Source organism: Lindgomyces ingoldianus (genome assembly GCF_010093535.1).
Source record: "Lindgomyces ingoldianus strain ATCC 200398 unplaced genomic scaffold BDR25scaffold_19, whole genome shotgun sequence".
Classification (NCBI taxonomy): Eukaryota; Fungi; Ascomycota; class Dothideomycetes; order Pleosporales; family Lindgomycetaceae; genus Lindgomyces; species Lindgomyces ingoldianus.
The window spans coordinates 284,103-297,118 of NW_022985180.1; the positions used below are offsets into that span (position 1 = coordinate 284,103).

The window sequence follows — 13,016 nt, forward strand, 5'->3', positions numbered from 1 at the left end:
GCAGTCCTGTCTCCTTAGTTTGTTACTCTACTACCTGCAGTGTTGTTATTACCTATGTTTATAAGTCTTATAGCAGCAGCAGTAGCAGCAGCAGCAGCTTAATAGTGCTGTTTAAACTTCCTAAGATTCTTTTAAAAGTGCCTAACTACTTTATCTTTTAGCTAGAAGCGCTTACTAACTACTACCTTATAGAGATCTTTACTAGAGTTTAATATCTCTTATAAATCTCTAACAGTCTACTGCTCTAAGATTGCTACATCTTACGCCTACTTATAGTCCTTATAATTGTCTTCTAGCTGCTAGGTAATAATCTACTTAAAAAACTCTTTTATAATTACTTTTATGTCCTCCTTGCTGCTTATAGGGCTTAAGCTTAGCACACAGGTAGAGAGCGCTGTTGCAGGTGTAATAGGACGCTAAGCAATTAGTAGCAGTAGTAACAGCAGTAAAGGCAAGTAAAGCTGCTGTAAATAAAGAGGATAAGTAGGCTAAGAGTAACTAGCAGCAGCAGCAGGGCTGTATAGATAGCCTATTAGTAGGCTAGGCTAGCTAAATCTAGGAAAGTTTAGCTGTAACCTTATATTTTTACGCTAGAGTTAAACTATCTTGCGCTGCTCCTCTTGCCACTAGGCATTGTCCTCTGCCTTTTGCCTAGCCTACTAACGCTTACGCTTTTTTAAAGTGCGCTAAAAATTGCGCTTAGAGTTGCTCTTACTAGCAGTAGAACTATAGCGCTTTTTGCTTTTACACCTGCTCTTTAGCTTTAGCTAGTTACTACTACTAGTAGGGCTTCTTTAGTAATTAATAAGCTAAATTAGAAGCGTAAGGAGCTCTACCTTACCTATAAGAATTACATTTGCCTAAGATTTTACATCTGCAGGCAAGACTTTATAGTGCTTAAAGTTAGCAGTAACCTAGCACTAGCACTTAAAGTTTAGGCACTCACTATTACTATAACGCTAGTGGCGGTGGAGTCTCTTCTTCTAGTCCTCCTGCGTGGCTATATCCTGCAATTGCTGTACCGCTCTTGCCTTGTTAAGCAGCTGCTAAGTACACCTTAGATTTTTTTTAAGTTGCAGCGTTAATAAGTTAGGTACATTAGACAAGGGCTTATTAGCATACTAATTACACTTAAAGGCTTTCTATAAAGCAAGCGCTTTAATAGTAACCTTAATGTTTACCTCTACTACTTAAGAAAGCAGCCCTTTACTAATTTAATAGTTAACCTGCTTAAAAAACTTCTCCTCCTTAGCTGCACTAAAATCTGCTAGTAAGTGCGTCACCTTTTGCGCCCTTAGGCCTACTTAAAAGTTAATTGTACGCTAAATAATCTTGTACTTATAGCCTTTAAGTTAAGCCTCTAGCATAGCTAGCAGCTTATTTACAACATTCTCTGCGTCCTCTAGCCACTATATAAAGTAATTGTGCTGCTCTAGTGCACAGTAAACAGCGCTCCTTCTATTAACAATTAGCTTATATTTAACCTTAAGATTGTACTCTAGTGCGTTTAACAGCAACAATAAGTTAGCAGAGCAAATAGGGGCAGCTGCTATAAGCGTAACACAGCCTGCTGTTAGCAAATTTAACTTAGTAGATAGATTAATAGTTACAGCCTTAGGCTATGTTTTAAGCGTTAGTAGCAGCAACAACAGTATAAAGTTACACTCTATTTACGTAGTAACAGGCGTAGTAACTTAAGCAGGGCTTGCCTAAGCAGCCGCTAGGCCCGCGTTAGCTGTTAAAGGCTCTATAAACCGCACCTAATTGCGCTATAAGCGCGTTGTCCGCCCTCTAGTACACTTTACAGCCTTTAGTTACGCCTTTATAGCTTTTTAACATAGTTTTGCTGCTTTCTTATGTGCTGCAATAGCTGCAGTAGCTGCAGCAGCAGCCGCTGCCTCTGCTGCAGTTACAGAGGGTATACGCGCCCTCTTTGGCCTCTCTATGAGCATATTAATAGACTACAACACTAAAAACGCGTTAGTATAGCTTCTATACACGTATTTGTATAGCCTTAAGTTGTACTAATAATTATTAGATAGTTATTACGCAATTCTTGCATAAAACAAGTAAATTCACAGTTTGTGTGTAAGTTTGTACGCGTGCAGGGAAAATTGTTGTGTTGCCAAGGAATTCCACCAATTTTTGCACCAGATAGATGTCGAATTCCGTTATTGTGCGTAGCGAATCGGAGAAAAGGCAAATGGTTTAACAAATAGTCTTGGCGACATGCTCAAGGGCTACCACGCTAGAATATCTCCTCAATTTGCCGTCTTACGTGGGAGACTCAATGGAAACTTTGGCTCGTTGAGTCTCTGGGCATCCATAGGCTCTCACGGTGCTAATTTCCTGACGAGAACTCTGGATCATGCACAGCTCCATTCGATACATCGATAGGCCCATAATCACGGCGTCAGCCTTGCTTTGATGTTGGTTATATCTTTGAAAAGGGTGACGAAATTTCTTTAGTCGATCGAAACCTAGAGTTACGGTCTTTTTTCTCACATGCGCATACCGAAAACTTTATAGGAGAGAGGGCCCGCCGTGCAGGAATGAGCTTCTTCCTCCTGTTCCCTTTCGAGTCGATTAAACTTCTTAATTTGACCGCGAGCTCCTGTCCTGAGTCGCTTTTGGCCGCCGCTGTCTCCCACTTCATGGCTTTCATTTCCAGAATCAAAGAAGGTATTTCCTCCGACTATTCCATCTAGCGTATTAGCCATGAATGCAAGAAAGCAAGCCGAACTGCTAGCATCATTCACACCCTGCTCGTAAACGTCCCTAAAGTCAAGGTCCCTACAATGGCGGTTGGCTTCTATGGCCCCTGACATTTCTCCAGAAAGCGACCCAGAGGTGTGGTAGGAAAAGAAAGGCGATTGGTATTCTCACTCTTGCTCGAAGCGCTGTCGTTCTAGTAATTTCGACCGGGCTATCGAATGCCCTAAATAACAACATCGATCTTAAGAAGAAACACACTGTTTTTGCTCTTGTCAATGTCGAATCGGGCGACATCACTGCTCCTCACTCATATGCTCTCAGCATTCTTGATCAAGAAAATCCTTCACCGGGCCATAACACCCTTCCTTGCTGCTTCAATAGGGCATCTTGCTATTGCTAGAGCTTCGGTTGGAAGACTAACTACGTCATCGATCAATCGCAAGAGCTCGTGTATCTCGGCTTGGCAAACTTCTTCAACTCCTGCTTTTTATCCATGGCGGTTGGAGGGGGGCTCTCGTGTACAGCCGTGATTTCCGGCACTGGTGTCAGATCCCCCGCATACGGTCTGATGCCTGGTGTATTTGTTCTTATCGCCATTTAAGTATGAGTCCAGCGTTATCTTAGTTTCCAAAGGTGACTCTGGCGGCAATAATGGTAGTGGTATATGGCAGATGATTGTGCCCCCAAAGGTATTCTATAGATACTGGAAGACCTTGGTCGACTTCACTGCGCAATGCTATCACTCTGGGTTACTATCTTCGCGGACACAGAGATGGGCATTTAATTGCGGTTGGCTTTCACGTCGCATACTGCATCCTTTTCTCCGCCTTCGCTCACGTCCAGAGAATTAAAGAGGTTCGCGAGAAACCTCAACGTCTTGACTCGGGTCAGCTTCGCCGCGCCAATGTGACTGACGTTCCTCCAGATTGTCAGGTATTCAAGTTCACCGAGCCAATACTTTTTGCGATTGCATACCATGTAAAAGGCCGATACTTTGACCTCATTTAAACATTTAACTCTCGACTTATAGAGTCTTATGAAGGTAAGAAAACAAACTGGGGCTGGAGCGTCTCCGGGGGAACGGAAACTCGGCCGACTCCGAGCTAAAGCCTAGACGGTAGATAAGCTTCCTCCGCTGCGGCTTTTGGTTTTGGATATGTCGATGGCTGGTCTCATTGATATGATAGGTCTCATTGCACTTGCGGATCTTAAAGCTGAAGTAGAAAACTTTGGTGGAAAGGGTGCCGACATCCGATTTGTGTCTATGAATCTGGAAGTTCGGGGTCGTTTTGAGAGATTCGGATGCTGATTTCATGATATGGGGGAATAAATTCAGGGAAATGGAGAACCCTTGAACGGAAATGTGGTGTATCCATGGGTTTCTAAAGCGCTGAGCAAGGGGGCTCGAGGCTTTGTCATCGAGGAAGATATTACATTCGGGAAAACAGAGAGTAGGCAGATTGAGAAGGTTTCTGTGGAGGAAACCGAGCAAGTTTGACGGAACATAGCGAGTGAGCTCAATCTTCTTGCCTACTTTGAGATCTGCTAGCTCTGCGAGCACGGCGGCTTTACCACGCAATGCCAGGCGATGGGGGGGAGGCAACGAGCTCTCTCTTTGCATGGGTTACACACAGATGAGCCTCGTCATTCTAGACCAACATATAAGGAGCGACTATGTTGAATATCCTGTTTTTCTGCATATTAGGCTTAATGTTCCGCCCTACTAACTGGGTGACTTGTAACGCTCACTCATCTCAATCTTGGACCGAATAATTGCCTTAAATCGCTGAGGTGAGTGGAGCGATGCCACAGCACTAGCAGCATCAGTTAACGCGCTGAGAAGCTCATTTGACAGAGCTTAAAACAGGGCAACCGATGCCCTCTTCGAAGGGAGATTGCGAAACGTATCAAGCATTGTGGGGAGCCGCACATCTACAAACAACCCGTGACGGCATATTTCCCTAAGTCCTCTAGGGAATTGGAGGATGCTTGCCTATGATAAATCTTGTCCGAACAGCTCGTTCCATAGGAGGCTAGGTTAGAATCTTGTATCGCAAGATACGACAACTGCTTAGGACTTTCCAGTCACTGATGTGATCTGCCACCGCGCTGGTCATGGAACACAAGGGTTGAGACTTTGTAGCACTGTGGCTAAAGATTGTCTAATTGTGGGCTCTCTTACTGTCTGCACTGGGACAAAGTCTTGGGTAGCTCCGTGCCTATACCCCTCACGGACCCTCCTCTAGAAACTTCATGGTCTGAATACTTGTAGGTTGTACTTGTTATTGTGACTGGCGCCTCAGGGTGGAAGGGGTTAGCCGAGTGGGACAGGAGTGGGTACTCTGGTGGGCGGTAGACCTTTGAGTAACGAAGTCGGATATGCACCTCCCCTAGTAGAGTATTATGGCCTTCCATGGTAAAAACTTTCTGAGCTCTCGGTGTCACCTGGGCGGATTCTGGAAGTTGGAAGACGCAGACTGCATGGTTGGTGCGACAAAGATGATCGGTGGCAAAATTCTGATTAGCAGGGTTGGAGAGACCTTTGAGGCTTTAGGTAGATATACATTGAATGACATAGTGCGAATTCACACGTTTTTCCTCCCGACTCTTCACCATTCGTGAGTTAACCTAGGCTCTGAATGTTCACGCGGTTCAGCGTGTCCACCAAATCGGTCTTCAATAGGTCGTCTTAACGAAATCGTTTTCATGACCCGGTGTTCCAAGTTATCTCCTCCAGCTTCTTCCTCTTCGTGAAGTTGCTATTGGCTGCTCCTGCTATGCATACAAGGTGCTGATGTTCTTTTCTGTACCATACAACACCCCTCAAACAGGATGAGAGCGACAAGATTCGCTAGACATAAGGGTAAAGAAAGGATGGGAATATCGGAAGGAAGTTTAGCTGGCCACGATACACACCCATGGGAGTTATCGATCTATTGAAAGAGTTGGAGGATATGTTTCTCGAAATAGTCAGTCCATAAAAGCTTGGCGCTTTCACTGGGCTTGAAGGTGATTCGAAGGCATTCTTAATAGGCTTCCGATTGGACACGAGCATGTCACTGTAATGGAAGCTACATGTGCTGTTGAAAGCGGGTCGGGTCCCGGCGTGAAATGTCCCATTGTGACAGACCCGAACCGCGGCCACGATTTTCACCTCCAACGAATGGGAAGGAATTACCTCAAGAAATTGAGAGCGGACAGGCGTGCAAGCGAAGGACCCGGAAGACTTACGACACCACGAACCTCCTGGGGCGTAGAGGACGAATCTCCGTCCTTCCTCATTACCTGTTCGCAAGACACAGCTTGAATGCAGAATCATTGATAATAGACGTCTGAACGCAGAAAGCATCGCTACGCCGCCAACAGAATGAGTGGAGAAGAACGATATGGCCAGACCTGTGAGATCTGTGCCGCCGCACTTGGAGCTGGCTGCAGATGAGGTGCAAATTAAGTTCAAAGAAGCGCGGAGTCCGGACAACGGCAAGTCGAGGCGATGTTGCGGCGGAACTCATTGGACGCATAATGACATGAGCCTTCCTGGTCTGGAAAGGACATTTGATGAAATGTGCGTTTTCAGGAATGGATAGAGTGTCAGAGACGTGCCATGCAGGCGTGACGAAGTTTCTGACGGAGAACTCAAATCATGCTTTTATCGATAAGGGGCATCTCACCAACCCGGCGCCTCGGCATCGCCTACCACAACCGGCAAAGAAAAAGAAACTCTGGGGTGGCCATATGCAGGAACTAAGCAGACCGTCTTCCAGAGTGCTCGTCTCTTAGGGGGAGGCGGCAAGACAAGAGGCTGACTGGTGGCTTTTCCCTCACGCCCCACCTCGGGAAGCGCCAATCTGGCCCAGCCAAGCGAAGCATGAAACACATTTCAACCAAGAGTCAATGAAACACCACCACCACTCGTTGGGAGAGAAAGTCAACTGGCGGCGGGCGCTCGCGAATCGCTGTTTCGAAACACAGCCGCTCCCCTCTCTTCCTGCAGATGGCCAGGTCGCTTACGCCGTGCTGCACGGAGATTGGCTGCGGCACAGTCAGGGGTCACAGCCAGATCCACGACCGCCCACTGGGAGCTTTATGGTAGTTTTCTTTAGTGGTGAAAGGCTGAAGACACGGTCATTCCAATCCGAAGGAAGGAAGCGGGGGCTTTCTGTGGATGAACCTAGAAACGCCCTGTAAGTCATGAGGAGGCGTAATAAATACTAGGGCAGTCGCACATCGTAGGGAGAGTATCACCTTCTGTAGCACGCTCTCTTTACGAAAGGCAAGCCCTGGTGTCAACATTCACTCATTTGTTACTACAATTCTTCAAACGCAGGATCGTTTCTTCTTTGAGCTTCACATTGTTACGACGGCCACACCTTCACTGCATCCCGCACCACAATTCTTCCTCTGACAACTGACCTCACCGGCCTCCTCCAACGTCGTTGCACAGAGCCCACTCCAGTCATTCATTTGTTGCTCTGCGGCTGTAAAGAGAACGCACACTCATTCTTTCCTTTCGAATTTTCCATACTCATCACTGGATAAAAAACCCCTTCTCAAAACTCACACATCATATTTGAAACCCCAAACCCCCCACAAGATATTTATCGAAATGTACGGAAAAGGTCTCGCGCTTCTCGCGCTGGTTACCGCCGCGCAGGCACACATGCACTTATTTTTCCCACCGACGCTTAAGGGTGATAACAATCCTTTCACCAAAGGCGATGCAGATCCCCTTCTCAATTACCCGTATGGTTGCTGTGGAAAGCCCAGTCCCGGGCCCTGCAAAGGCCATCTTGGACTCCTCGATACCGACGAAGGAAAGCCGGTCGTCACGTGGCAAGCCGGGCAGAAGGCCAACTTCTCCCTGTCAGGGTTGCAAATCAACACACCAACAGAAAATCCGTATGGAGGCAATCACTTCGGCGGGTCGTGTCAGGTGGGCCTAAGCTTGGATAAAGGCAAGACATTCAAGGTCGTCAGCACCTGGCAAGGTAACTGCCCTCTTCGTGAAGGCGGAGAGGACCCTGCCAACCAAGTGTTTGACTTTGTGGTGCCGGCAGACGTACCCGCAGGGAACGCAGTCTTTGCGTGGACGTGGGTGAATCGAGAAAAGGAGTTCAACATGAATTGCGCAAGCGTCGCAATCGCTGGCGGAAATGGCGAGAATCAACAGCAACCTGCTGCCTCCTCTAGCGCTCCAGCCCCTTCAAAGACCCAGTCCGCTCAGCATCCCGAATCGACCGGCGCGCAATACACGCTGAAGAGCTGCACCTGCGAGTGTCCGTCTCAGACCTACACCGACTCGTGTCAATGCACGTGCGAGTCCCCAGCTGTGAGCCGGCGGCTTGTTGAGCGTGAAGCTCTCACCCTGCATAAGCGCCGTCTGCAGCATGCTGAAAAAATGAAAGCACCCGTCCGACGTACAGAGGCCGTGGCCTTCAAGTCTCGACCTGACATGTTGATTAATATTGACTGGAAGGATAAGGAAGACGGCCAGTGCCACTCAGCGGGTAGTCCGTACGAACTCAAGTTCCCGGACCCGGGACCTACTGTTGTCCAAGGCGACGGCGAGTATCAGCTCAAGGAGCCTACTTGCTGAAAAGAATACATCTTTAAGACGAAGGGTGTTGAGCACCCTGCCTTATGAGCGGCTGCAATATCATGTCGCGGGCTCTTTATTCGGTGGAGTAGAATGGAGTGGAATGGTATATTTGACGCATTTTCTTGTTCAATACTTGTGTTCGCTTCTCACTTCCCTTTATGTCTGGGTTTCTAGTCTTATGTAAATGACTTGTACCCACTTGTACTGTTTCTGATTCCTTCCTTCATTAAATCTTGTTCTCGTTGTAAGTTAAGTGTTTAGGTGGAAATGACAAAAGTTATGGATGGGAACTACACTTCATGAAAGTCTCCTGTCTAAATTCTCTACATAAGGCACGATTTAACTTTCGCCCAAGTCGCCCTTAGTCCCTGTAGCTGTTCATCATCATTTTACAGGGGGTGTCAAGCAGAAAAACGCATCCTGGAAGGTGTCGTAGCGTATCAGCAAAGCTTTATGTACTATAGAGACTTCACCTCACTTATGTCCCAAACCACCACGATCTTAAAATTGGGTTAGAGTGCACCTTGACGTGTATTTGCTTCTTAAAGAAATCAAAGGGTGACCGCACAACGCCACGCTAATTGCAAACCAGAGTAAACGGAGCTAGAACCAGAACCAGATATTGCTTGTCAGCCATCTTCTCCCCGAACTTCGGTCGTTCTCTGCCTCATTACTCCTCCCTCCCACCTAATGCCTCACGCTCAAGCCCCAACAAACAAACCCCTAGGCCTGCCATCAAACCCACAAGCTGCAAACCTCCACCAGTCTCCCTTAACCCTCCCAAAAACATTCCTAAGCACCCACCCTACGGGCGTCGGAATCGGTGGGAAATGATGCACCCCACCCTCAAACGTAACGTCATGATTTAACAAAAATGCCGGCAACTGGGTGGTCTTCGACATGCTTCCCATCACCTTATCCGCCTCTTTCTGCGTGAGGGCCTTGAGATCGAGAGAGTCTCCAAATTGGGAGAGGGAGAGCAGAGAAGGAATTTCATCGACGAGATGGATGGATAGTGGGACGAGGAAGACGTCCATGAGTTGCACACACTTCTCGCCGCTAAATTTCTCCGTCCCCGTGCCGGAATTCAGCGCTTTCAGCCACTCGCCCCAAGCGTGGAAGCCCGAGTGAAACGCTTCGTGCTGCTTGACGTTACCGTCCATAAGTCCTTTAATCCCCGTCGCTTCCTCGATCGCGGGGAATAAATACGTTTCTTCCCCATGGTGATGCACTTCGAGTCCCTGGTAACAAGAATAGGAGTACGAGATGAAGGATGAGTAATCGGCAGGTTGGACGTATGGGGCCTGTTTGTAGATACTGTTGAAGGCGCGGGCGATGCAGTTGTGGACGAGGGCCATTTCGGAGGCGACAAAAGTATATTGGTCGGTCTGGAGAGTGATGTTAGTTGGGCGGGGAGAAGGGAGAGAGGGCTGACTTACAGCACCGGTTTTCGAGAACGGGGTCGAGATTAGTTGCATGGGGCCGTCTTCCCAGCCGTATTTGGGGGTTGAAGTGGAGGTTGTGGAGAACATTTTGGTATTATAGATTGGAACTGAGCTGGGAATGGAGACAGAGGATAATGAGATGATTGATATAAGAGACACCTAAGAAAGGAGATATGCTGAATTCTGTCTACCGAATGAGACTCTGCTGTATTTGATTGAGGTGGTCTCCTACTCCTCGACTCTCATCCCTCTTTATATAACTCTTCTTCATCCTCTATCCTTCAGCTATGAGCTCGGAAACCTCGACACGAAGTGTATCCTTTCTTTCTTCGTGTCTCTAGCCATTTGCAGAGCTCTTGAGTGGAAGTACATTCCAGATTGGGTCCCTATCCCACACCGTTTACGAAACGCACCTGCGGGATCTGTGAGGCGTTGGGGCTTTGCTCAGGTGGCATGGTTTCTCTGTAAAATGCGTTCATGGAGCGGTGACTCGGTCTCTGGTTAACGGCCGCAAGGCCCTTGAGGCTGGAGTTGAGGCTGGGCAGGCACAAGGCTGAGCAAGCTTCTCTTGGCAATGCCAATAACAGGCTGGTTAATACCGCGACAAGTTTCCAGAAGCATACGCCAAGATTGGTGCTAGCGTTGCTGCACCGACGCTTTAAGGATGGATATACCTTGTGGCGTCGAGCTGAGCGGTCAGCTGCAACATGTAACGCGCGTAAAAACATGCGAAATGGGTGGATTGTGATGCTGTTCGAAGGAGTTGGATTATTCTTGTGTATTTTTGGCTTACGAATGGTGATTCCCAGGAGAGGAATGAGGAATGAGGCATGAGGAGGGAGCAGGCACTACAGATCGCAATGTTGTAAGCTATTTAGTGTTTCCTCTATCCTAACAAAGTTAGTTGGTTTACTTTATGCGACGATACTTGGGGAACAATGTACGGAGCATGTCCCTCTGCTCTCCAACTCTGAAAATGCATTTGGCTCTTGTGCGCATTCTGTCCAGCCCTCGCGTTCAGTTCACTAAAGGGATTCGTTTCTAGCCTCGCTTGCAGCCTCGCTTGCGTAATGAGGAGCTTGTTAGCGAGAAGTTTGTGGCTGGTGGTATCGTGGTTTACCACGGCTGTAACCAAGGATCAGTCCGTGATGGCTTCCTTTGAGCTGAAATTCAAAGGAGTGAGAAATAAGGCTTGGGAAGGAGGGACCGCGACAATTTCATGCGCCATTATGGGAAGAAGTCTTCCGGACAACCAGGAGAAAGCTGATTGAATTAAAGTGAATGGTCCAAATTTATGCAGTTTCAGTATCTCGTTAACTCGCTAACTCGTCCACCACCACAACGGTGAGGGGTGGCCGCGCTTTCTACATACAGGCTTATGCCTTGGGTTTGTCCATATAGCGCAGATGATCCATTCGCTGTGACTCGGATTACGTCCATTAGTAACCTATTCGCCGGAATCTGTCCTGTCCAGAAGCGGACTCTATTGCTTGAGAAGCTTTTCGAGCTCAGCAGCAACCGCGTCACCAACTTCTGCCGTTTTTGAGGTTCCGCCAATGTCGGCTGTTCGGATACCGTTCTCGATAACGATCTTGGTAGCCTCGTCGATCTTTCGGGCGATATCTGGCTGGCAGAGGGAGTACTTGAGCATCATGCTCATTGAGAGAATAGTTGCGACGGGGTTGACGACGCCTTGGCCTGCGATGTCGGGAGCGGACCCTGTATAGAATGAGCACCTGGATAAAAGAGGAGCGAAATGTACGTACCGTGAATGGGCTCATAGATGCCATTGATCTTGGTCTTGCCGTCCGGGATGCCACCCAAGCTAGCACTGGGCAAGAGCCCCAGACTGCCTGGAATCACGCTGGCCTCGTCGCTGATGATGTCGCCGAACAGATTGCTGGTGACAACGACTCCATTCAGTGCATTTGGGCTCTTGATCATGAGCATGGCCGCCGAGTCGATGAGATGTGTACCACATTTGAGAGTTGGGAACTCGTCTTTCATGATGCGTTCGAAGGTCTTCCGCCATAGTCTCGACGTGGCCAGCACGTTAGCTTTATCCAAGCTCCATACCGGTACCGGCGGATCTTCCACTAAAGCAAGGCTGCCGGCTAACCGCACCACTCGTTCAACTTCTTCCACCGAGTACGGTTCGGTGTCGAGAGCCTTGCCGTCGCCGTCGTCCTCCTTCCTGTCGCCAAAGTATATGCCACCCGTCAGCTCGCGAACGATGGTGAAGTTGACGCCTCTGCAGATCTCGGCCTTGAGGGGTGATATATTGACGAGGGATTCCGAGGCGAAGAAGCAGGGTCGCAGATTCCCGAATGTGCCGAGTTCTTTGCGGAGACGGAGGATGCCTTGTTCGGGGCGGACTTTGCCGGTACCCCATTTCTGCACGCCATTGTCAGCGCTCGTGAAGGGGAAAAAGGATATCAAAGTGAGAAACACATACAGGCCCGCCCACGGCTCCGAGAATGATGGCGTCTGCTGACTTTGCTGCAGCGAGGGCGTCATCGGTCAGTGGGCTCCCGTGGGCGTCGATAGAACACTAGATTGCAGGTCAGAGGACGGGTTCGATGCTCCGATGGGCAGCCAATGGCCTTACTCCTCCAAAAAGGTGCTCCTGAAAGTTGAACTTGACATCCGAGTGGGTTGCAACGACGTTCAGGACCTTGACTGCTTCTGCAATGACCTAGGCCAAATGGTGAGCTTCTCGAAGAAAAACATTGCCTAAGAGAATTATTGGGACTAAAAAGTAATTTACCTCAGGACCAACGCCGTCACCTAGAGTCTATGTATCAGCAATGGCAGCGCACGAGGCAGCAGAAGCGGCGGGGGCATTCTCACCGCCAAAAACTACAATATTGAACGAAGGCATGGCCGTAAATGCGACATGAAGAATTGTAGAAGGAGGAGAGGGACATGTGCATCACGCCCCTCATACCCCGCCGGGAGCCGCCCTGCGCCGATGTCGGAGAGGGCTGAGCCGAGGCTTGGCGCGGCTCGATGCCAAGACGCAATTCTGCCAGGACATACCGCCTTTTGAAAAGTTCCGAGAAGCCTTCCTAGGTAGGTAGACCACTGGGTCAAGCTACCACGTCATATTAAGTCCCTGCCTTCACGGAATTTGCCTCTCTGACCATTCACTGATGCTGTGCATGTACACTCTGTCAAATTGGCTCCTATCCCAATCACCGCTTGGCGCCTCACCACATCTCTGAGCCCACTACAACACCAGCGAGCGCGCTCTCTCC

General features: G+C 48.6%; 4 protein-coding genes across 4 annotated transcripts; 1 reads left to right on the top strand and 3 right to left on the bottom strand.

The window, feature by feature from the left end:
- Positions 1 to 2,171: 2,171 nt before the first annotated feature.
- Positions 2,172 to 6,270, bottom strand: BDR25DRAFT_356030 (uncharacterized protein; the record flags this gene model as incomplete). The annotated part of the gene is made up of 18 exons (XM_033695564.1): positions 2,172 to 2,220; positions 2,279 to 2,440; positions 2,506 to 2,881; positions 2,974 to 3,017; positions 3,063 to 3,131; positions 3,185 to 3,287; positions 3,354 to 3,427; positions 3,459 to 3,542; positions 3,584 to 3,707; positions 3,772 to 4,328; positions 4,452 to 4,558; positions 4,589 to 4,708; positions 4,794 to 4,866; positions 4,907 to 5,263; positions 5,329 to 5,474; positions 5,526 to 5,566; positions 5,623 to 6,144; positions 6,192 to 6,270. 18 exons carry the CDS (start codon positions 6,268 to 6,270, stop codon positions 2,172 to 2,174), a joined length of 3,087 nt encoding a protein of 1,028 aa, XP_033546620.1.
- A 606-nt stretch (positions 6,271 to 6,876) lies between these two features.
- Positions 6,877 to 8,735, top strand: BDR25DRAFT_304220 (uncharacterized protein). Its single transcript, XM_033690163.1, has one exon. It carries the CDS (start codon positions 7,322 to 7,324, stop codon positions 8,309 to 8,311), a length of 990 nt encoding a protein of 329 aa, XP_033546621.1. The 5' UTR covers positions 6,877 to 7,321; the 3' UTR covers positions 8,312 to 8,735.
- Positions 8,736 to 9,015: 280 nt separating this feature from the next.
- On the bottom strand, positions 9,016 to 9,846 carry BDR25DRAFT_370412 (uncharacterized protein; the record flags this gene model as incomplete). The annotated part of the gene is made up of 2 exons (XM_033697140.1): positions 9,016 to 9,702; positions 9,754 to 9,846. 2 exons carry the CDS (start codon positions 9,844 to 9,846, stop codon positions 9,016 to 9,018), a joined length of 780 nt encoding a protein of 259 aa, XP_033546622.1.
- A 1,183-nt stretch (positions 9,847 to 11,029) lies between these two features.
- On the bottom strand, positions 11,030 to 12,655 carry BDR25DRAFT_263150 (3-isopropylmalate dehydrogenase). The gene is made up of 6 exons (XM_033686805.1): positions 12,610 to 12,655; positions 12,527 to 12,546; positions 12,368 to 12,454; positions 12,215 to 12,310; positions 11,526 to 12,153; positions 11,030 to 11,478 (listed from the first exon to the last, which is right to left on the bottom strand). Exons 1-6 carry the CDS (start codon positions 12,638 to 12,640, stop codon positions 11,243 to 11,245), a joined length of 1,098 nt encoding a protein of 365 aa, XP_033546623.1. The 5' UTR covers positions 12,641 to 12,655; the 3' UTR covers positions 11,030 to 11,242.
- Between the last annotated feature and the right edge of the window lie 361 nt (positions 12,656 to 13,016).

What these genes read in the sequence shown, in the direction of transcription:
- BDR25DRAFT_304220 (XM_033690163.1), top strand. Translation starts at nt 7,322, where the DNA reads ATGTACGGAAAAGGTCTCGCGCTTCTCGCGCTGGTTACCGCCGCGCAG.
- BDR25DRAFT_263150 (XM_033686805.1), bottom strand. Translation starts at nt 12,640, where the DNA reads ATGCCTTCGTTCAATATTGTAGTTTTTGGCG. An exon ending in GTGACGGCGTTGGTCCTGAG is followed by an intron (nt 12,455 to 12,526) that starts GTAAATTACTTT and finishes CATTTGGCCTAG; the next exon opens with GTCATTGCAGAAGCAGTCAA. An exon ending in TCGGAGCCGTGGGCGGGCCT is followed by an intron (nt 12,154 to 12,214) that starts GTATGTGTTTCT and finishes AATGGCGTGCAG; the next exon opens with AAATGGGGTACCGGCAAAGT.